Source organism: Furipterus horrens, unplaced genomic scaffold, assembly GCF_987537825.1.
Source record: "Furipterus horrens unplaced genomic scaffold, mFurHor1.1.pri manual_scaffold_9, whole genome shotgun sequence".
NCBI classification, from domain to species: domain Eukaryota; kingdom Metazoa; phylum Chordata; class Mammalia; order Chiroptera; family Furipteridae; genus Furipterus; species Furipterus horrens.
This window is the reverse complement of record NW_028327179.1, coordinates 32,794,376-32,816,830: the sequence shown is the minus strand read 5'-3', so window position 1 is coordinate 32,816,830 and position 22,455 is coordinate 32,794,376. Positions and strand designations below refer to the sequence as shown.

Sequence of the window (22,455 nt, the reverse complement as noted above, 5' to 3'; positions counted from 1 at the left end):
TGCTTGGTTCTGAGGCTTTTATTGGGGGTCAGTCAAGTAGGCATAGCTGATTGCCCATGGGGCTGAATTTATAGTTACTTAGTTTCCAGCAACTCCAGAGGTCAAACTAATACAATTTGGCCCTGGTTCTCCACCATAAACCACACTGATGTGGCATGCCCCAAGACCTCATGTATGCAAGATGTTTTGAAAAGATGGATTTTTAAGGAACAGTCCTTTCATTTGAATGTGAAAGCTTTGCACACTCTAAGCCTGATGATTAATGCCTTACTGCACATTTTCAAACACATGTATTTTTTTCCCACTTTAAATTTTGTCCATGTCTTAGTCTTCCTTGGTGGCAAGGTTGGTTTGAAGCAAGTTAGCATGCAATTTTAATGCAGAACTCCCCCTTAGTATTTTGAAAATGGACAAAATTTATGGATGTGATGCATCTACTCAACCTGATAAAATAGTGATGAAAACGGATTTTTTTCACTTTATTGTGTTGTTTTATTCTCTGATAGCTTTCAAACTGTCTCTTTATCCTTAACATGTGGAAGCTACCCACAACATGTTCAACTGTGAAGTTTTATTTGTTCTTTTATTGTGTATTTGTTTTAATTTTGTTTGCATTAACTTTTACAGTATGCAAAATCATGCTATTATTACTTCAAATATTGGCTTAATTTTTTTCTATTACTTTATTATGAAATTCCATTTAAATAAAAACTTAAACTTTTGGATTTTTACTTTGTGCTTCTTCACTTCTCTTTGGTACTTTAGAGAGCCGACTCATTGTTCTTCATAGTTATATCCTATAAAGTGTCTGCAAGAATTGAATTTGCAAATATTAAGCAATTGTCCCCAAGAGGAATGCATACATTTTATATGTGAGAACTATTTTGTTTTTTAGCTAGGTTCATTTTGTTATTCAACCAGACTATGATTAGGTTTTTTTAATTGATTTCAATGAATTGGTTTTCCTATGATCACTAATTTCTTTTTCCACAACTATAAAATTTTGTTTTATAAGTATTTACTTTGTTGTGTCATGGGTGTATTACTTTTATTTATTTCTTTGTAGGTAGTAACTATACTTATTTCAACTCCTTTTTGTTTCCATACTATCTCTATGTTATGGGTATAAATTCTTTGACTCATGAATGTGTTGCTTCCTCTTCTGGTGTTTCTCAGATGATGATGATTCTTAGTTATATGTTGATCCTATGTCCTCAGTTATGACAACTGCTGACACCATGGCCTTCAGTGTAACACCTTTTTGGTGATGTCATCAGTTTAGCTCTAGCAGTAGTGACAGCCTTTGTTCATTGCTTTTCTGATATAAGAACAATTTAATCCCACCTCTTTCTTTCAATATAACTATGTATTAATATTTATTTTTCTAAACTTGATACAATATTTGTTTTAAACTGATAAACTACAATATATTTTGAATACGAGCCAGAAATTTTGGTGTGTACGTTCAGTGTATTATTATCTCGAAACTAGGAGTGGCATGGTGGTGTTAGAACTTGATTGGGGAAATAGCCAAAGAAATAAAGTTTCTGACAGATACTGGACCATAAAAAAAAAAAAGTGCAGGCATAACCAAACAGTATCCCAGGACAAGTGAATATATTCTCTGGATTCTGTCTCCTTCCTTTCTTCCATCTCTTGCCAGTGCCTTTTTTTTTGGGGGGGGGGGCCAGATACAATCATAAGCCAGAGAGTGGGTGAGCCCAGGAATGCAATTCACTGAAGTATTTTAGAGCAGAGCCTAAAAGGAAAGTTAGTAGAGGAAAAGCACCACATCAAACTACTTTTAAGGACTAGTTTGCCAATATCCTGCCTTAATGCACACAATACAGTGTTTAATTGATTATGAACTTAGAACTTAGAGCCAAACTTCTTATGTTAGCCAAAATTAATGTGCTTATTAGTATAGTCTATACCTCCTAATTATGGTATTTTCTTAGCTAGTATTTTTTACTAACATAAATATCTTAATTCAGATATATATTTATATGTGAAGATATAAATTATACATATAACTATATATTTTATTAAAAAGTGCATTTTAATAAATTCTACATATGAACATACCACGATTTTATCTAAGAAGGTTTGTATATATAAAAGCCCACTAGTTAGCTGAACATCAAGAGATTGGGGCAGAGGATGCTCCTGCTCTGACCAAAATTATTTAATTTTCTTTTCTTATTAGGCTTCCTTAGAATATCACTTAAAAAAATTTTTTTTAAGATAAGTAAGCAAAGAAGTTAAGGCAAACATTTGCCATGCTCAATAAACAATGTTCTAATGTGCTAATTGATTCTAATCTCAACAGCCAACATTAGCTATGTTAATACACCATTAGACAGAAAAATAAAAGCATCATCAGGAATACAATCTATCAATTGAATACATGAATACATCATGGTTGAATACTAGCCGGTAGGTAGTAACTAAGGGTACCTCAGACAGATATTGGTTGATGTATATTTAGCAGATACTATGCAATTCTTTTTTTTCAACTCTATACTTAGTAGTATATTATCTTTATGTACTGTTATTACTAACTTTACCACAACTATTAGTATGATATTATATAAAATATACAGATATTGTATCAGGAACTGGGAATATGAGGATGAAAAATCATGCCCTCAAAGAGTCAGCATATAACCATGGAAAAGACTATGTAAATGAACGATTATATGCAAAAGAATAGGTGAAGCAAAGTTTGTGAATGAAGTAGATGCCACAGAAATAAGTCGCAGAGAATGTGATTAACTGTGTCTAAGAGCTTTATAGGTTATTTAAAGAGAAGTTGTGCTCTGAACTGCATTTTGTATTTGATTCAACAGCCTCCTTCAAGATGTGTATTTATACGAGTTTGGTGGACTGGGGCATACTCAGGCAAGGGGGATGTCCCCTTTGGTTGTGCATTTCTCTTAATGCAGCTCATCTACAAGTTATGGACTCTCATTTATACTCTGATCTCTCAATTTTAAAATTCTTTATAGTAAGGTTTATAACTCCAAATCCAAATATTAGAATCAATCATGTAATGGCATTTGTTGCCCTATCAACAACATCTTTTGATGATCTCTCATGTGCTAAGTGCCAGCTGTAGGTACTAGTGGAAGAGACATCGATGACAGTACATTCTTCTTAAGAACATTGATAATCTAGTAAAAAGGCAGAAGATGCACAATATGATAAATATAACAGTGAGACTAATGCAACAAATAACAAAGAGATAATCATAATTAAATGTAACCATATATTACATAATAATATGGATGGTATAATTTATATTTGTGTAATGTTTAATCACTTATACATGTTTCCTCATATTAACTTGACTTAATGTTCACAAATAGTCTCTGGGTTTGATGACGGTGTTTCTATTTCATCAATGAAGCAAAATAGGTACAGAGAAGTAATAAATATATAGGAAATAAAAGAATGAGAAAATTTAGGGTCAGGGTTTGAAAGGGAAATAGGCTATAAGATGGATTAGACTAAATGCTGTTGAGAAGAGATAGGGAAAGGCAAGTCAGGTTAATGGAAAAGAAAAGATTATAGATAAGAATATGCAGAGTGTGTTAGTGAGCAGACCAGCTTGGCTAGAACATGTGTATGGAAGAGAAATATGTACAAGTGTATGAAATCTATAATATCAATGATTAGGAAAAAATGTGCAACAATAGAGAGATGATTGAATAAATTGTTTATTTATGATAAAATTCTAAGAAGTATTTTAAAATGAAGTAAATAGATAGCTGAAGTCAGAGTAATGATGAAAATAATTGAGTTTTATGTGACCATTTAAAATTAATTTATACATGTATATGGTATAAAAATCCAGGAAATATGAAGGATTTGTAGTAAAAAGTAATAATTTCTTTTTAGTACCCATTCCACCCCCCACCCCCCAGATGCAACATGATTATAGAAATAATTTCAATTCTGTCAAGAGAAAATTGCTGCCTCATCCAGGGTAAAGATGACCGACGTAAGCAATCTGCCATAGAGAGTGTGGCTGGACTCCACTAAGGGCATGACTATGTGCAGGGATTGGCATGGGTTTCTGTTGCTGGCAGATTGGGAATTCCACACTGGAAGTGGGTAGTTCAGAAGCTTTGGTGGAAAATTTGTACTTTTGTTACCCCTTCACCTAGGGTTATCCTATGGGAAGTTAATTTTCTCATGTATCCAAACTTGCACAGGCCTCAGAAAGACTGAGTGGATGCCTTTCACATGGTGGTGGCAGAAAAGCTCCAGGTCAGAAAAGAAGACATTCAGAGAGCTAGGAAGCAGTGTTGTCAGCTTACATCCGCAAGCAACTGGTGGCTGGAGCAATGGCCAGAGCAAAATGTTGAACTGAGAGGATATGAAGTAAGGCATACAAATCATCTGATCCCTTGACTCTTCAAGGCAATAGCCTTTGGGAATGCTATTTTGCTTTCAGTAAAATCAAAGAAGGCATGAGTGTAGAAGATTATATAAAATATCAAGGCTAGGAATTAGTCTCTTTGTGTCTAGGAAGAAATAAGAAGAGAAACTTTCTACTTTTGAATGGAAAATATTTTATGCTCCTGAGTGGACACCTAGTGTACAAGTATTTTAAAGACCTTGATACAGATTACTGAATGGTTTTAAAACATTATCAAAGCACATTTTGTTAAGAGTATCTATTTCACTGTATCTTTGATAACATTGGAAATAACCATTTTTAGTCTCGCAGTTTAACAGTTGATAAATGGTATATTTTACATTTGTAATCCCTTGATTACTAGCATGGTTATATTTTGAAAATGTATATACATTTATTCTTCTCTTGATGGCAAGTTTAAATCCTTTTCCCATTTTTTAAATTGGACTTCTTTATATCTAAAAACTTGTTGTGTCTAAGACCTCTTTATATATTAAGAAAACTAACCTATTGTTCATTATATACATTGCAAGTAATTTCCCACTTTTTCATTTGCCTATAGTATTATGCTTTTAAATATTCAACCCTTTCCTATTTTTCCCGCTTTTTTGTAGTTTTTGTCAAAAACTGACATTTGAGTAATCTTTTTCAAATACACCTTTTTGGTTTTTACCAGACTTGTTGTTGAAAGCTAAACTAAATCTGCAAGTCACAGTTAGTTGTCACTTGTCTCTACTTATCTGTTATAATCTCCATTTGTTTAGCATCCCTTTTTTACAGTTAATGATAGAGATAGAAAGAGCTAAAAATTTACCCTGAAGAGCAAATGGACGATAACATTGCATTACTTATTATAACATATCTTTTCAGTGGCTCAAAACGATTTTATTTATCTCTCAACTTAGTAATGTGGAATATCCTAAGATTGTAAGTTTTTATTTTTCAAACTGTAGTTTGCAGACAGCATCGTCATCACTGAATCCATATCCGCGGAATCTCAGGCCCCCATACCAGAGACACGTAATTTAAGATCTACCTTTTAGGTCCTTTTAGGGTCCACACAAAGGTCCCTAGTAATGCATCTGTCCATTATTATTTGAATTATCATTTTAGATCCTGTTGTTTATTTTCAGGAAGACATAAAACTAACCAATTGATTTATCAGTTTCCTGGATTATGACACTTACAAAAATTAAAATTGTAGAATGTCATAACAGAAACCTATATTATTTGTGAATTTTCTCCACTCTCATTCCAATACTTTAATTTTAGTTGAAAACATGAATTGCCATCTGAGCTCTAGATCATTTTCATTTTTGATAATCACCATCAAACTTTGAGATTTTCAGCACCATATAGAGTAGTCAATAATGAACATTAAAGAAAGAAGAAAATATTTCATTTAGCTATACATATTCTAAGGAGTTGCATATAGTTTTATCATAATTACATTCATTAATTCATTAACACATGTATTTCCTATTTACTGTTGTACTAACGTACAAGCTCTGTGTTAGGTGCTGTTGGGGAAAAACAAAGACGACCAGGAGAAATAGATTAACAAGATTAATCCTTTATGGATGCTTGAAATATGCTGGACACTTTTCTGGCCACTTATGCTCTGCAGTCCTCAAAGCCACCATTTGAGGCCAGTGTTATTAGTAACTCAGTGGTATATAATTTGCATCAAGGCTAGAAAAGTTAAGTAAACTTCTCCAAGGTCACATAGCTAGTGAGTAGAAGGGCTGGAGTTCCAGCCATGCTTGACAAAATCCCAAGCTCTTATGTTATACTTGAGTGCCTGCTTTGATTCTATCGTAGATGGCAATTTTAAAAATTGATAATTTCATTGGTGTGTATTCAAGGTGTTTTCTCTTTCAAGTTTTAGATATGGATTTTGTACAGTTTTATTCGTATTGATGGTTCCTATCCAGTTTATTTCTAGTATTTTCAAAAAACATGAAGAAATACACCATGAAGGCATAAAGCTGTGTACTTTGACCCTGAAGCCAGTGAGAGACACATTCTAAATGAATAGGGTGAGCAGTGTTGAACAGTAATTGCTGGCTTCCTACTTCTTCCCTTTCAAAGAAAAGCTGTGGGTAACAACTTGTTATTATACACGGTAAAGGGCATAGTTTATATATTGTACTGAAAGCAAGGGCTATTATTTCTTTTCTTTTTTTTTTTTAATTACATTTTATTGTTTATGCTATTACGGTTGTCTCAATGTTTTCCCTTTTTTCCCCTTCTACTCAGCACCCTCCTCCATTCCCTCAGGCAATCCCCACACTTTTTGTCCATGTCTACGGGTCTTGCATATATTTTGTATCTATAATTCTGTTCCTGTTCTATTTGTTTATTTTGTTTTTCAGATTCAATTGTTAATGAATATGTCTTTATTGCCATTTTATTGTTCATATTTTTCCTGCTTCTTCCTCTTCCCCTTCTCCTTCTCCTTCTCTTTCTCCTTCTTCTCATGAAGAACCTTTAACATTTCATGTAATACTGGTTTGAGGGTGATAAATTACTTTAGCTTTCTCTTGTCTGGGAAGCTACTTATCTGTTCTTTGATTCTAAATTATGGCTTTCCTGGATAGAGTAATCTTGGTTGTGTGTCCTTGCTTTTCATCACTTTGAATACTTCTTGCCAGTCTCTTCTAGCCTGTAAAGTTCCTTCTGGGAAATCAGCTGACTGCCTTATGGGAGCACCTTTGTAAGTAACTCTCTTCTCTTACTGCTTGGGAGATTCTCTCTTTGTATTTAAACCTTGGCATTTTGATTATGATATGTCTTGGCATGGACCCCTTTGGGTTCATCTTATTTGGGACTCTGCACTTCCTGGACTTCTATGTTTATTTCCTTCACCAAGTTAGGGAAAATTTCTGCATTACTTTTTCAAATGCGTTTCCAATTTCTTTCTCTCTCTCTTCTCCTTTTGGCACCCCCATGATGTGAATGTTAGTATGCTGAGGCTTCTTACACTATCCTCATTCTTTTGGATTCTTTTCTTCTTGCTGTTCTGATTGGTTGTAAGAAGAATAAAATGATTTACTGAGAGAGAAGGAAACGTTTCTGTGTGTCTGTGTTTTGTGTGTGTGCATTCAAATACAACACGAGAAGTTGTATAAAATATAGTCTTAAAATTATTTTCAAAATATGTAGGAAAGTAAATATAACAATGAAGAACAATTAAGTAAATTTGATTAAAATACAAATGTGATGTGAGTCTATCCTTGAGGTAGCCTTTTTGGTTTACTATGATTCTATGAAATTTCAACTCTTTATTCTAAACAAGATATATGAAGAGTATGAAATATTTGCAACACAAATGACTTAGTAATTCTATGTAAGTTATTTCTAAGGCATCACACATTTTCTTTCAAATTGCAGCAGTGGGAAGGATGTGAAAGCATACTGGCAGTTGACTTCATGCCAGAAAAACTCCAGTTGACTCCTTGTGTTTAATCGCTTAATCTGAACGATTTCTCCACAGTAGTTTCAAAAATATGGTGCTAAGCCTTTTTCTTAAGGATAAAAACAAATTTTAACAGTCTATTCTAGTTGCACAAATTAGGATAAAGGGAATGTAAGCCGCATTGTGCAATAACAGCCAATGATAAATCTTTGAAACAAGCATTTTCAGTGGAAGAAATATCTCCCTCAGTGGGGCAAAAATTGATTGGTTCTTGGGGGAGAGAAAATCTCTCTTTTTGTATTTAAATCACAGATAAGCATACAGTACATCAACAAATACATAGCATATGTGTGATGTTTAAGTCTAATGGGACGTAGTAAGGGAAAAACTTATATAAAGGTAAAAACAATAAAGGCTGGGAAACATTGCTTTAAAGCATACTTCCTGTATTTCAGCAAGCGAGTCCCTCACATATTACGAGGCAAAGAGCATATGTTAAGCTCCTTTCTCAGCAGTATTCCTCCTGAAAGCCAGTGATAAAATGTATCATCTGTTGCTGGACTTTAGTAAGGATCCGGATATAAAATTATTGGCAATAAGGAACTTAAAACCCTTGTTCCTTCCCTAGGTCCTGTTTACTTTACAGCCTTTTCTTAAGGTAGTTGCATGTGTTCCATGACAAGAGGCCACACGGTGTGTGTTCTGTGAGTAAGAGAAGAGATGAGAAGGTATATAGGGAGACCCTTCATACACTATCCCCATTTACATTTCTTCTGTTATTTTCAAACATTGCAATCAAGTATAAGAGATTAAAACAGAAAGAAGCTGTTCACTTATTTCTTGATGGCGCTTGGTATCTTGAGGAACCTGAGGGTTTTCTGTAGGATATGCCCTAGAGGTTTGTGTTTCACCAGTTTACTCCTCTGACCTCATACTCTGCTGTGATCCCTCTGTTCATCTTTCAGCCCAGGAACCCCCTTCCACTGCAGAGCTTATCTTTCATCTCTCTGCAATTATCAAAAGATATTACTTTATTAAAACTTGTATGAATTTTATTCAATATTCATGCTTCCCAAGGGGTATGAGCATTATATTTGCCTCTAAGTAATTATGAAATGAATAGTGCTTGTTTTTCCTATTAAAAAATATTGCAGACATTATAAGTGAACTGTTTTCAGGAGAGCTCCTACTATACCTGAAATAATTTTATGTAGGTTAGTCTCTATTCTTTATTTTGCCTTACTTTAATGTCAAGCTAGCTTTTAAGAATTATTTCTCTCTCTAGCTTATGGTCTAAAATCTACAAATTATGAAAGGATAAAACATAGTACCCTTTTGTTTCTTTTCATCTCTTTCAAGTTGCTTTCTTATCTCTTCTTTATTCCTCTGGAATCTTTTTCCTGAAAGTTTTTTTTTTTAGCAAAATTTCCTCTACTATACTCTTTTGAAAAGGGATCTTGTAATTCATATTTTATCCCAATCAATGAAGAGTTAGGGCCTAAACTCTGGGGAACTCCATTCTTATATTTCTAATTTTGATAAATGAAATGTTGGAGTAACCTCTGTTCCTCATTAACATGCAGATTTTTAAAATGTATAGAGGGAGAAATCTCTTATGGGTGAGAACAGAGGCATAGAAGCCTGTTTTCCTTTCTAAAACTCTATTCATTCGCTTGCCTTGTTGCTCTTTCCCTTTACGTTATTTTTGAATTGTCCAGATCACTGATTCAATGTTGTTAATACTTCCAATTTAGTTCTTTTCCTAAAACATTTGGAGGAAAAGGAAAATTCTATTTTAAAATTCAATAAAAATAATGCTTGGAAAGAGGACAGATTTGGAAAACTTAGAATTTTAAGATGACAATACTCTCCAAATTCAACTCAATTCCTGTAAGAATCACAGATGGTTTCTTTGTAAAAAAAATCAACAAACTGATTCTAATATTCATATGAAATTATAAAGGATCCAAAATAGCCAAAACAATCTTGAAAAAGCAAAACGGAGTTGGAAGACTCACACTCTCTGAGTTCAAAACTTACTGCAAAGCAACAGACGTAAAGACTGTGGTACTAGTATAAGGTAGATATATAGATCAATGGAATAGAATTGAGAGTTCAGAAATAAACCCATGTGTTTATGATCAACTGATATTTAACAAGAATGCCAAGATCATTCGGTGAAAGAAAGAAGGGCCTTTTCAACAAATAGTGCCGAGACAAGTGGATAGCCACATGCAAAGGAATGAAATTGGACCCTACCTCATATCATATAAAAATTAACTCAAAATGAATCAAAGACCTAATGTAAAATAAACAGCATAATATTCTTAGAGAAAAAAATAGGGATAATGCTGCGTATCTTTGGGTTTGTATAGATTTTTATATATGATAGCAAAGGCTTAGCAACACAAGAAAAACAAAAAATCAAATTTCACCAAAATTAAAACCTTTTTTTTTTTTTTTGCTTCAAAGGACACTAGCAATAAAGTGAAAAGACAACCCCCAAAATGGGAGAAAAATTTTGCAGATCATCTATCTGATAAGGGACTTGTGTCTACACTATATAACTCTGACAACTAAATCATAAAAACTAACAAAAATTAAAAATGAACAAAATACCCAAAAGGACATGTCTCCAAATAAGATATAGAAATGGCCAGAAAACACCTGAAAAAAATATTGACGTCATTAGTCATCAGGGAAATGAATTCAAAATTACAAGATACTAGTTCATATCCATTTGGATAGCTATAATCCCAAAAGACTCTTACCAAGTGTCAGTGAGCCTGTAAAGATATTGGAACCCTCAGAAACTGTGGGAATCTGAAATGAGGCAGCCACTTTTGGAAAGCAGTCTGGCAGTTCCTAAAATAATTATACTAAGAGCTAACACATGATCTAGCAATTCCACTTCTAGGGATATACACAAGAGAAATGAAAAGACTTGTCCACACAAAACTTATACATGAATGTTTGTAGCAGCATTATTCATTACTGAAAGTGAGGAACAACCCAGATACCCATTAAATGTGGGAATGGATAAACAAAATGTGGTATGTCCACACAATGGGATATTATTTGACCATAAAAGGAAATGAAGTACTGACACATGATACAACATAAATGAATTTTAGAAACAGTGTAATAAGTTTAAAACGCCAGATACAAAAGGTCACATATTGCATGGTTCCATTTGTGTGAAATGTCACAGTAGGCAAATTTATAGACACTAATAAGTGGTTGCTGGACTGTATGGGAGAAGAGAAAAATGATAACTGAAGAGTACAAGATTTCTATTTGTGGTGATTCGTCGTCGGCAGCCGTCCGTCTCGAGAGACGATGGTGTAGCTTCCTAAGAGTCTATCTGCACCGCCGAGAATGGCTGTGCAGTCCGACTCGGGAGTGACATGGTATCTGTCTCCTCCCATGTTGAATCGACATCTTGTGATGACGCTGAAGCTACAGAGCCTGGGCAGGGTAATATGGAGGGTCTGCTGTTGCCCATGCAGCAGACCCCCCCTCTCTTCGCAGCTGAAGGGTCCAAGGGAAAGACGGAGTCAATACAGCTTGGCTTCAGGTGCGCCGCAGGAGTTGCCGGTGTTGACTACAACGTCAAACCGCCTTAGGGACTCCGGCTCCGGATTTTCTGTCGGGGTTTACTCCCTTAGCCTTTCCCCTGAAGAGGTATGCCGCAAGGCAGCGGAGGTTTTTTGGAGTCAGAGTTTTCCCTCTCTGATGTGGTGATTAAAATGTGATAAAACTGACTGTGGATGTGGTTTCACATGTCTGTGGATGTACTGAAAGCCACTGAACTGGGATGTTTTGATAGTATATATGGGGATTATATCTGTGAATAAGTTTGTTTTTTACAAAATTCAATAAGAGGTAGTTTCTTAGAAGCTAGATACAGTGTGGAATCTAAAACAGTTTCAATCAGCATTTCTCGCTTTGCGTCATCATATCCATTGTTCTATCTAGAACTCTGAATGGATCTCTGTACGACTGATCCGTTGGAGTTTCATAGTCAGACCCTCGTTCTCATTTCACATTTAAATATGTGAAAACCTCTCAGCCTGTGAGCTACGCAGAGCCAGCAGTGGGCCTTAGGAGGCCTGGAAGGTGTGCTGGTCCCCTGGGTCCCTCCCAGACACCATCCCAGTCTGGTCTGTAACTGTGTCTCCATTTGTATCCAGCGCTGCTCCTCCCGCAGGAAATAGGAAGAGCAAGGCTTTCTCCTCCAGTCTCACGGGCTCCAAGTGCCCTGGCACGGGGGCAGCAGCCGCCCCTGTCCTGGCTGCCCAGCGGTGCCCTGAGCAAGACAGGGTGGCTGCCAGCACACGGAGGGGAACCTCCCTCCTGCCCCAGCCCCTCCCACTGTGCATTTTCCCTTTTGCCCCTGGGACGCTGTGGTCGGTGAGGGAGGATGGAGGATGGATGGCCGTTGGCCAAGGAGTGGAGAGCCAAGGGCGGCAGGCGGTAGCCCTGCCTCTGTCTCAGAGGGTGACCCGGGTCGGGTCGCCTGCTGGAAGGCTTCTCTCCGCTGCTTCCGCTCGGCCCCCCCCCCCCCCCCCCCCCCCGCCCAGGAGTTCCCAGCTGGACCAGTAGGAACTGGAGCAGCTGTGGCGTTCGCTGTCCCCGTGTTTGGGGCTGGTGCTTGTCCTCAGATGCCCTTGTTTGGATTCCTGGGGGTAGGGTGACTGCAGAGTGACTGCAGAGGGCTTCAAGGAGGAGGTGACACTTGAGCTGGCCTTGAAAACTGGGTGTCTGTAGCTGCTACAAGGATGAGGCTCTGTAGGGGGGGCTCCCACTGTCCCCCAGCTATTCTAGGTCCCTGCTGCCCAGCCTGGGAGCGGTGTCCTGGGTCTGCCCAGCACTGGCATCCCCCGGGGCCTCACTCTGCTGCGTGAAGCATCAGGTTGGGCGCAGCCCAGGACCCTCTGAGACCTGGGTTCAAGTCTGGCCTCACCCGGCTGGCGACTCCTCCTCTGGGCCCGTTTCCTCCTCTATAAAGAGGGGTTTCCGACAGAGCACAGAGGTGTACAGAGGGGGCCAAAGCTCTCAGCCCAGCTCAGTGGACGGAGCCCCCACGCCCCACTGTGGGGTCTTCTTCTCTCCCTGGACACCCTCACTTTGGGCATTTTGGCTCTTTGATGCCCGGGCCTGTAGCCTCCCTGGGAATGACCCGCCCCTTACCTGTGCCCCGAGACGGAACGCAGAGAAGCCCAGTGCACGGAGTGGGCACTCGGGGCCAGACCCTGGGCTCAGGCGCCAGCACGCCGCATGTGGGTGGGAGGAGCCCTGCGGCGAGAAAAGCTTTGTGTCCAGCCAGGGCAAGCGCCCCCCACTCCGCCGCCCCCAGCCTGGATAAGCTCCCTGCGGGGGGCCCTCCGACACCCCGTGCCCTCTGCATCTCTCTCCAGTGTCCTGTAGCTGCTACGACTGTTTTGGTTTCTGCCAAAGAGAAAGAATAAGAAACGCGGCCGCAGACGGAGGCAGGCTGGGCCGTGGGTGCCTGGAGCGCCCGCCAGGACTGCGGGTGGAGGCACCCAAACGAGGGGCCCGCCCGCCGGCCACGGGCTGGGAAGCCTCTGTGCCGCTGTGTGGTGGGGTGCATTTGTGTAAGGATAAAGTAAATGTTTTTGGCACCCCTGCTTCTTGTCCCTCCCCCTGCGCCAGGGAGTAGGTGTGTTAAAAATAATTATTAAACTTTAGGCCACAGGAAAAAAAAAATAGTCAAGCTCAAGAAAAAATGATGGATTTCAAACTCCTCAGTTTATTATTGAAAGCTCTATTCCTTATAAATAAATATGTATATATGATACACATGTGTATGTATCTGCTTTTATATGAACCACTCAAAATAATTTCATAAGTCATTCTTTATTTAAAATTGTTCTTTCAGATATTCAGAAATTCCACAGGTGGGGGCTTCACTGGAATTTTCCCCAGAGTAAATTTCTTGGACTGAAACTGCTCTCGTTCTTCTGCCGTTAGTTGATGCTTGGGCGTGAATAATTCATTAACTGTTGTCGTGCTACCATTTGAGACAGGGACAGAGGTAGATGGGCTGCTGTTTCCAAAACTGTCACTGAATGACTTGGAACAAGTAGTGTCAGGTTGGGAGCCTGGATCTCCAACGCCAGCCACCGACCTGCCATTTGTGAAGGCTGGGGCCCCCGCAGCTCCAGCAGGGCCTGCTGCCGTGGGAGCTGGGAAGCCTGGAGCCCCGGGCGCGCCAGAACCTGCAGCTGCTGGGGTTTTGAACGATAACGAAGCAGCAGATGTGATTTCAGGTTTCCCAAATCCAGGCACCGGAGTAGAAGTAGTGACGGCAGGACCGGGAAAGGGAACAGCTCCAAATGCTGGCGTGTTCCCGAACACAGAAGGGCTTCCAGAAGGGGCACTGGCAAATCCAGAGCTTGTTTTAAAACTAAAATTTTGAGCATTATCACTCATGCTGTTATTCACTGGAAAACCTACAAATAAACCAGAAAAAGAAAAAAAAACCTATTACAGTCAGAAATGTGGCCATGTTAATCCCCACTTTTTCCCCCCTCATTTTCCCCTTATTCCCGCCATGTTTGGATGTTGGAAAGAGATTACAAGGGAGAAAAGTAAAAACGAGAAGCTAGAGCAAACCCACTGTCTTCCTGCTACACTGACCTCACTTGCCCCGTGATTTACCTTCACTCAATGAGGCGGCTTTGAAAAGCCTCAGGGATTAGCGAGCGCTCTTACACTTCTGGCTTGTGCACGCCCCGCCCCCCATCTCACTGGAGCTGTCACTTGCGGAGGACACTATGCTGTTATACAGTGACAAGAAAGTCCTCAAAGGTGCTGCTACCACAGCTATAAAAGTCTTGAAAAGCCACTCCTAAAATATACTTCTAAAGCTTGAGCCATAGGGCCTTTCAGAGAACAGTCCAGCCCATTCTGGCCCCCCTTTCACTAAGGCTTGATGAATCAAATTCTCTCAAGCTCCATTATGGAAGGCGGTCGAATCTGCAAGGCTGACTTAAAATGGTGCTTAACATCCCTTCAGGTTTTGCAACTTGAAACCTATAAAACCCTGTTTTTCCAAATCAGTGAAGTCCTGCATTACTTTATCACTTACCTGGGCATCCAAATGCTGCTGTTTGCCTACTCCCAGATCCAGATGTAGAGGGTGCTGGATTTAGTCCATTCTCAGTATCAGCAGAGAGCTATAAGAAAGGGCACATAAGAAAGTACCTGCTGAAAAATTCTCAAGTACCTTTCTATATATGTACTTCAGAGCCAAATTAAAAATTTAAAGTATGTACTTAAAAACGTGACATGTTTAACATAGAAAAATGCCCACAATAGGAATACAGACAGAAAAAAGTACACCAGCCTCAGAGATTAAGAGTTAATGGCTGATGAATTACGGTTTTAATTTTAGTTATGCTTTTAAATTTTTCCTAGCCCTGGCTAGTGTGGCTCGGTGGATTGAGTGCCGGCCTGAAAACCAAATGGTCGCCGGTTCGATTCCTGGTCAGGGCACGTGCCTGGATTGTGGGCCACATCCCCGGGTAGGGGCATTGTAAGAGGCAACTGACCAATCTCTCTCTTGCACATTGATGTTCCTCTCCCTTCCCCTCTCGCTAAAAAGTAAACAAAACCTTTAAAATTTTTTGTTTTCTAAATTTCAATGAATACATACTAAAATGAGAAAAATAATTTTTAATAACACATTTCAGTATCTATAGGCCGACCTACATGTTTTCTTAAAGATTTTATTTATTTTCTTTTAGAGAGAGAGGAACGGAGGGAGAAAGAGAGGGAGAGAAACATCCATACCAGCCAGGGCTTGACAGAAAATTTTAAGTCCGCTTTCCAAATTGAAAGTAAAATTCTTGCAAAAAAAGCAATACATAAGAAAGACACTTCCCTTCAGCAAACTTTCAGGTACTCACCAAAGCTGTTTTAGGTGATGTGTTTAGACTTTTCAGTTCATTTACCCTGTCCCTCCACCGATTTCTTAACCGTTGGGTGAAATTTAGCTGGAGAGAGAAGACAGAAAAATAATGAGTCAATATCGAGTGTTTATTTTCATCTCTCAAACAACTTCACATCTTTGCCAAAATTACAGAAAGTTTATGAAACATTTTTACGGCCCATCGCTTGTAAAGTTCGCATTGACCCGCCCCTGTTTGCCAAAGATATTCCAGATCTAGTCCCCTCTGCCAGTTCTCCAGCTCCTTGAATCACCCGGTTCAGAAGCACAAGTACCTGGCGGCACACAGTTAGTTGTATTTGGGTGGGAGAAGAGCGTGTGTGCCAGTTAGAACGCATGATCATGACTGTAGACAACAACAAAAGAGTTTGTCATTTCCTTTAGCACAAACTTCCTCAAGCTGAGCTTTTTAATTTTTGATATTTGACATGTGAGAATGTTAATCTATAGAATCGACTTCTTTGTTCAACTTTTTTTTTCTAACATTCATCACAGTGTCTGCACCTAAGAGATGCTCTGTAAGTGTTTGCCAACTGATGAAAGGGTTTGATTTCCGGGACCGATTGTTGGGAGAGTTCGTAATGAAATAGTGACATTCCTAGTTACTACGGTCAAAGTATATTATCACCATTTTGGATAACCAATCAATTTCCAATAAAGTAATTTAGAAAATAAAAATAGCCTTGTCTTGAAAATAACTGTAGCCCTCACCCACTTTACCAAAACAAGCAAGCCTCTAAATATGGAGAAGATAGTAATTCACAGCTAATCTGTTATTGAGGTAGATGAATAGGAAACAAACTTACATAATGATGTAAGTTGTTGCTGGTTAAGCAGTTATGGTATTCAAGTCTCAGCTCCTCTGGTGGAATGTCAGTGAAACCTGAAGGGAGAAATCAATTGGAATCTTTAAAATAAATGCCAATATTTTTGATAGAATAGTAAAGCTAAAGGGGCGAGACAAGAAAGTGCACTAATGTTGATATTAGAAAATTTTCATAATCATAAGGAAAAAATTAGAATAAAATGTAGTTGGTTATTATCTTTGAAGGGGAAATTCTTTTTCTACATATAAATGGAGAGGAAGAACTAACAGAAAAAGAAAGTTGACTACATATACATTCAAATTTCTATGTAGAAAAATACTCTCTATGTCAAACTATAATAAGCAAAGTTAAAACGCAGATGATAAGCTGGGAAAACCAGAATGGCGACATGACAGGAGAAGAACTAATGTTAACATATAAGAGTTCTTACAAATCACTGAGAAGAATAAGTTAATATGAGCAAAAACAACAAACAGCCAACTCACAAAAATTTCAAATAGCCAATAAATAAATGAAGTAAAAAAGTGCAATTTAAAAATACAACTGAAAATTAAGATAAAAGCCTTTACTTATCAGACTGGCAAAAATTAAAAGTGAATATTATTTACTGGCTTTAAGAATTTGGCGAAGCTCGGTGGGACTGAGCATTGGCCTGCGAACCAAGTGTTGCTGGTTGGATTCCCACTCAGGGCACATGACTAGGTTGCACGTCAGGTCCCCAGTTGGGGGCGCGAGTGAGAGGCAACCACACAGTGATGTTTCTCTCCCTCTCTTTCTCCAAAAGTAAATAAACAAACAAACAAAGAAATAATTAAAAAAAAAAAAAAAAAAAGAATTTGGTTAAGTGGCTCTGACCAGCGTGGCTCAGCTTGTCGGGCATTGTCCCACAGAGTGAAAGGTCGCCAGTTCGATTCCCAATCGGGGAACATGCCTGGACTACAGGCCTGGTCCCCAGTTGGGGCATGTGTGAGAGGCAGCCAATTGATATTTCTCTCACACATTGATGTTTCCCTCTTCTATCCGCCCACCCCCCCAAAAAATCAATACAAGAAATCTTTTAATAAAATAAAAGAAAAAATGTGGTGAAGTGGACAGTCTCCTAAACTGCCATTGAGGGGACTAAAAATGTACAACTCTTACAGGAGGAAAATTGTCATTAAGCATCAATTGCCACAGAAATGTTCACACCTTCTGATCTTAATAGCATTGCTAGGATTTAACCTCAGGAAATAATCAGATGCATTGAGTCTGTTGCAATATACCGCCTGGGTGTAGTAGAGGACGAAAACCTGTTCTCGCACAGATATGTAGCTGGAAAAGAATGATGTTAACGGCCTTTTCAGATAGTTTGGAATATTCTTCTTTGACGTCACACCAGAACTTGACAGGTGGTAGTTTCTAAAAGTTTAGCTCCAATGTCGACTCAAACTTTTTGTACTATCACATTCAATTCACTGGATAATTTTGCACTTCGAATGGACTTTTTAGGTATGTATAATTTTGCAACGTTACAGATTAAATATTTGGAAAATACTGGTTCACTGAGTTATCGAGAACTCCCAAACACGGCCAAATGGTCTTTTACAATATCAAAATACTCATATTTGTTAATGTCACTATCCATCTCATCAGAAGAGACTTTATGTATCGAGAAGTTATCAAGCTCACATGAGAAAAAAATTTCTCCATCATCTAATATTCACTTGAAAGCTTGCATTTTATCATTGTCAGTTGTTCTCTATGAAGTAACGGGCTCCCTTCATTTATTTTTAAAGAAAACGTCACCAAATACTTAAGTCAAAATAACCGTAGTTGCCACTTATTCTTTCATTAGCCATTGTTCTGTGGGGGAAAAAAGTGGCTGGTTCAGCTCCCAAGTCAAACGAGCACACCAGGACTTTCCCTTCCAATACCCATCGCACTTGAGTTCATGCGGCAGAAACAACTTTGTGTGTGCTTCCCATTTGGTCACACAGTATAGTAAAAAAGGTTTGCACTCAAAGGTCAGGAGCTAATAAAATTAAAAACTTCTACCATTTCATTTCGGACATAATCTTAAGCCAAAAGGAACATTAACCTTTTTCATTGACTACTGTTATAGTTTGTGCATACGGTTTATTGTTTCTAGCTTGATTTACACTAAGATATAAGGAGCTTTACTCATCGATTTTTTTGCTTCAACTGTGCAAATGTCAACACAGTGAAAATGGCAACTCGTGCATTAGTATTATTATGAAAAGATTTTTGAACTCGTACAGCTCCTGCAAGGGGCTCAGGAACAGGGTTGCCAAATTGAGCAAATAATAATACAGGATGCCCAGTTCAATTTGAATTTCAGACACACACACTTGTAGTATAAATATGTCACCAATGTTACATGGGTTATTCATATGCTAAAACATTATTCTTTGTTTACCTAAAATTGAAGCTTCACTGGGCACCCCATATTTTATCCGGCAACCCAACCAACATAGGGATCTACGTCCCACACTTGGGAGGAACTGCTTTAGGGCATTCGACAGGCATTAGGTTCAATGCTGAACTGATTTGACAAGGCTAATACGTCTTTATTTTCTTTACAGAAAAATCACCAGCTGGAGTTCTCTTATTTCCTTGTTTTACTTATTGTCTCCTTCCCTCAAGAACATAAGCGTCATAAGGGAGGGATCTTGCCTATCTTGCTCACCAACATATCCCCAGCACTTACAATAGGGCCTGGCACTAAAGAAATTCGGTGAGGATCTGTTGAATGAGTACCGAAGCAACTGAGGAGCGGTGTGATGCAAATGCTTGCAGAGAATGAGCAGGCAGAGCTGAGACAGAGTACAGATGCCAGAGTTCTGAGGGAGTGCAAGGACTGTCATCCGCTAGGAGCCTGCTATTCACTCAGGACCAGCCAGGTGGGCTTAGCAGTGTGGCAGTTTAGGTTGCAGCCCAGAAGGAGCTTTAGAAACTCTAGACAAAAGAAAATGGGAAGGGAAGGAGTAATTCTACAGAAGTGTTATCCCTGCAGCCCAGCTAAAGCTCCTGACCTTCAAACATTATCTCCAGGATAGGCCTTCACATGCTTTATGAAAAACAACTACCCTTAAAAGGAAAGACAGGGAAGAAAGAGCAAGCAGAATCAGACAGCTAAGGCCTTCGTGGCAGGCAGGATATGACTCTTCTATTCACCGCAGGCAGCCAAGAGGTTCTGAAGGGGTACCTATGGAGAGCCAAGAGAGTAGAGCCTCTGCTTGGGCTTACAGAATTAGAACTGTGGTGGGTCCTGATGTTACTATTTTCTCATGAGAACCACATATCTTAAAAGAACTATACCTTTCAACCTCAATCTCCGAATCATGAAGTTCTGCTGCAATGCTCAGGCACTTTAAAGAATGTCCAACCTCTCCTAACTACAGCTAAGTTCGTGGTTCATTTCTTTATTTGGCAGGGTCTCGCTTTTAGAGAATGAGAGTTGTAAAACGTAGTTTAAAAATGTACAATTTCTCAGTTACCTGAAACGCTAGATACGTTTCCCCCTGGTGAATAAACGGAGAACGGCCACTGACCAGAGGACTCCCAAACGGCCACATCTTTTCCCATTTCGTCCCTGACAAAGAAAAAGAAAATAGTTTTCATCTGCTTATTAAAATTTATCTTTTTCTCATTTTCAATGATTGAAATGTTAAATTGTAGTAAATATATAATTTTAGGTTTCTCGTTATGTTTTCTCAAGTGTCCTTTAAAGCAGAAGTTACAGAACTATAAACTACATTTCATGTGATAGATACAATATTAAAGAAGTTCATAATTTTGCTTTTGCAGTACACGGAACCATTCGCTAATTCATTTCATTGAGAACAACTGTGTCATACATAGATTAAAGAACTAAGATATAATAAAATACACAACACAACTTTAATGGTTTTTGTTCATTACCATCCACATCAATGAGTATTTAACTGGGAAAGACAGGAAGCACTCCGTAATACAGAAACATCACATTTTTAGAGAACATTTTGTCTAATTCTCACATTTTGCAAACGGGTGAAGAGACCCACAGCCATGCAGTTCATTGGTTGGCAAAGCTGTGGATAGTATCTGCTCTAAACTAAATCCCCTCCTATGCCGTCCAGAATGCTATGATTAATAAAATCACAGATACTACAGAGAATCTATACTCAATTTAGGGTTTCTGTAACATCAAATATAGGAAGAACGGGTTCATTTGTTTCTTTTCTTCTTTTGAAACGTCAGTAGTATATGGTACATGGCTCAAAATGTTTACTACTGACCGACTTCTAACTTATGGAAGTAAAAGACCAACAAATACCTATATTGATGTTCTGTCCTAGAAGCCAGGAGCCGAGGGAAGTTACAGAGAGCCAGGCACCGTTTTGGTACCAGTCACAAATTCTACTACAGATGTTCTCGAGAAATGATAAGGAATTTACTCTACAATAACGAAGGGAACCAAATGAAACCAATTTGAATGAGGCAAATGAAGTAAAAGTTTTAGAAAGAAAAATAGGAGATGATATGTGACCTCTAAGATCACAAGTTGCTTTAAATTACCTCATCCTTTTTAAAGGTCTCATAACTTACAACAGATTTAATTAAGCAGGACTACCTTACAAAGCTATTCACAATACAGCGTTATCAACACAGTGGAAAAAGCACACTGAGCTCTGAGAAGACACTGTACTGATACGGAAAGATGACGCATTTTTAAGCGAAATAAGATCTAGTACGATATGTATTACACCCATTATATTACGTGTATATATGCGCGCAAAACGTGGTTACCTCTGAGGGATAGGATCATGGGTACTTTCTGCTTATTCCGATTTTTAGGTAATGTATTACTTCTTTTCGAAAAGCAAGCGAATGGGTAACTTTTCTGAGGGCTTTCACTTACAGGAATTCGTTTTCGTCTTTCGGTGCGTAAGAGCTGGGTGAAGAAGCAAATGGGTTCTGAGGTGCTCCAAATGCCCTGTTCCCGTCAGTTGAAGCTCCGGAATCGGAAGAACCGGAAGATGACTTCCCTTGCTCTCGGCTGCCCGCGCACCCTGTAGATTGGGACAAGCTGGATGCTTTGATACTACTGGAGTATCTCTGGCTCGTGCCATTGCGCCCACGTCTGGCACGACCTGGAATAAACAAGAAAACAAAACAATTTTACCGGCAATTCATCTTTTAAACCTCTGAAAACATCATTATATTTTGCTTATGCCATACACACATTATGCAAAGATCCAGCACTTCCACTTACGGAAAGTCACAAAACTCTTCATTCTGACTTACATAGTTCAGTGTAATATCAACAGATCGCATAATGGCCTAACTGCATTTCTGTTTAACAAGATTGAGGGGACTGTTAGCTCTAGAAAAATAATGATGTGTTGCTAAGTTCAGCTGACATAGGCTTATTAAGTGAATAACTGCTTGATGGTGGAGTGGATGGAAGGCATATATCCTAAATCATGAATTCCTTCAGGATCAAAAGCTCTCTTTCTCAGTCTTGGCTTTCCCACTGGGCCCGATATAGTAATAACCTCTGAAAGATGGGGAGTGTATGAAAAAGTCTGTTGAGCATAAACAATTAGATTCCACCTTCTGTCCTTGAATAGATGCTGAAATCTATTTCAGTCTTCCCTTTCGGAAAACACATACCCATGGATCTTTCAGGGGGAGATTATAAAGGGAATTCACATGTGAATAATGCATTTGAGTTTCTCTATTACGAGCATATTACTAATGTTTCATAACCACCAAAATGAGCCAACAAGACTATCCTTTCTGTCTCCAGTTATCACTTGAACTGTCTCAA

The 22,455-nt window shown here is 38.7% G+C and overlaps 2 protein-coding genes across 3 annotated transcripts in view; one reads left to right on the top strand and one right to left on the bottom strand.

Annotated features, from left to right (window-relative positions):
- The window catches only part of GATAD1 (GATA zinc finger domain containing 1), a 484,957-nt gene that overhangs the window by 399,199 nt on the left and 63,303 nt on the right, over positions 1-22,455 (top strand). The window lies entirely within an intron of this gene.
- LOC150001550 (nucleoporin NUP42-like) lies at positions 13,720-20,228 on the bottom strand. Its single transcript, XM_090287750.1, has 5 exons — positions 20,141-20,228; positions 16,623-16,699; positions 15,776-15,862; positions 14,956-15,043; positions 13,720-14,308 (listed from the first exon to the last, which is right to left on the bottom strand). Exons 1-5 carry the CDS (start codon positions 20,226-20,228, stop codon positions 13,740-13,742), a joined length of 909 nt encoding a protein of 302 aa, XP_090143876.1. The 3' UTR covers positions 13,720-13,739.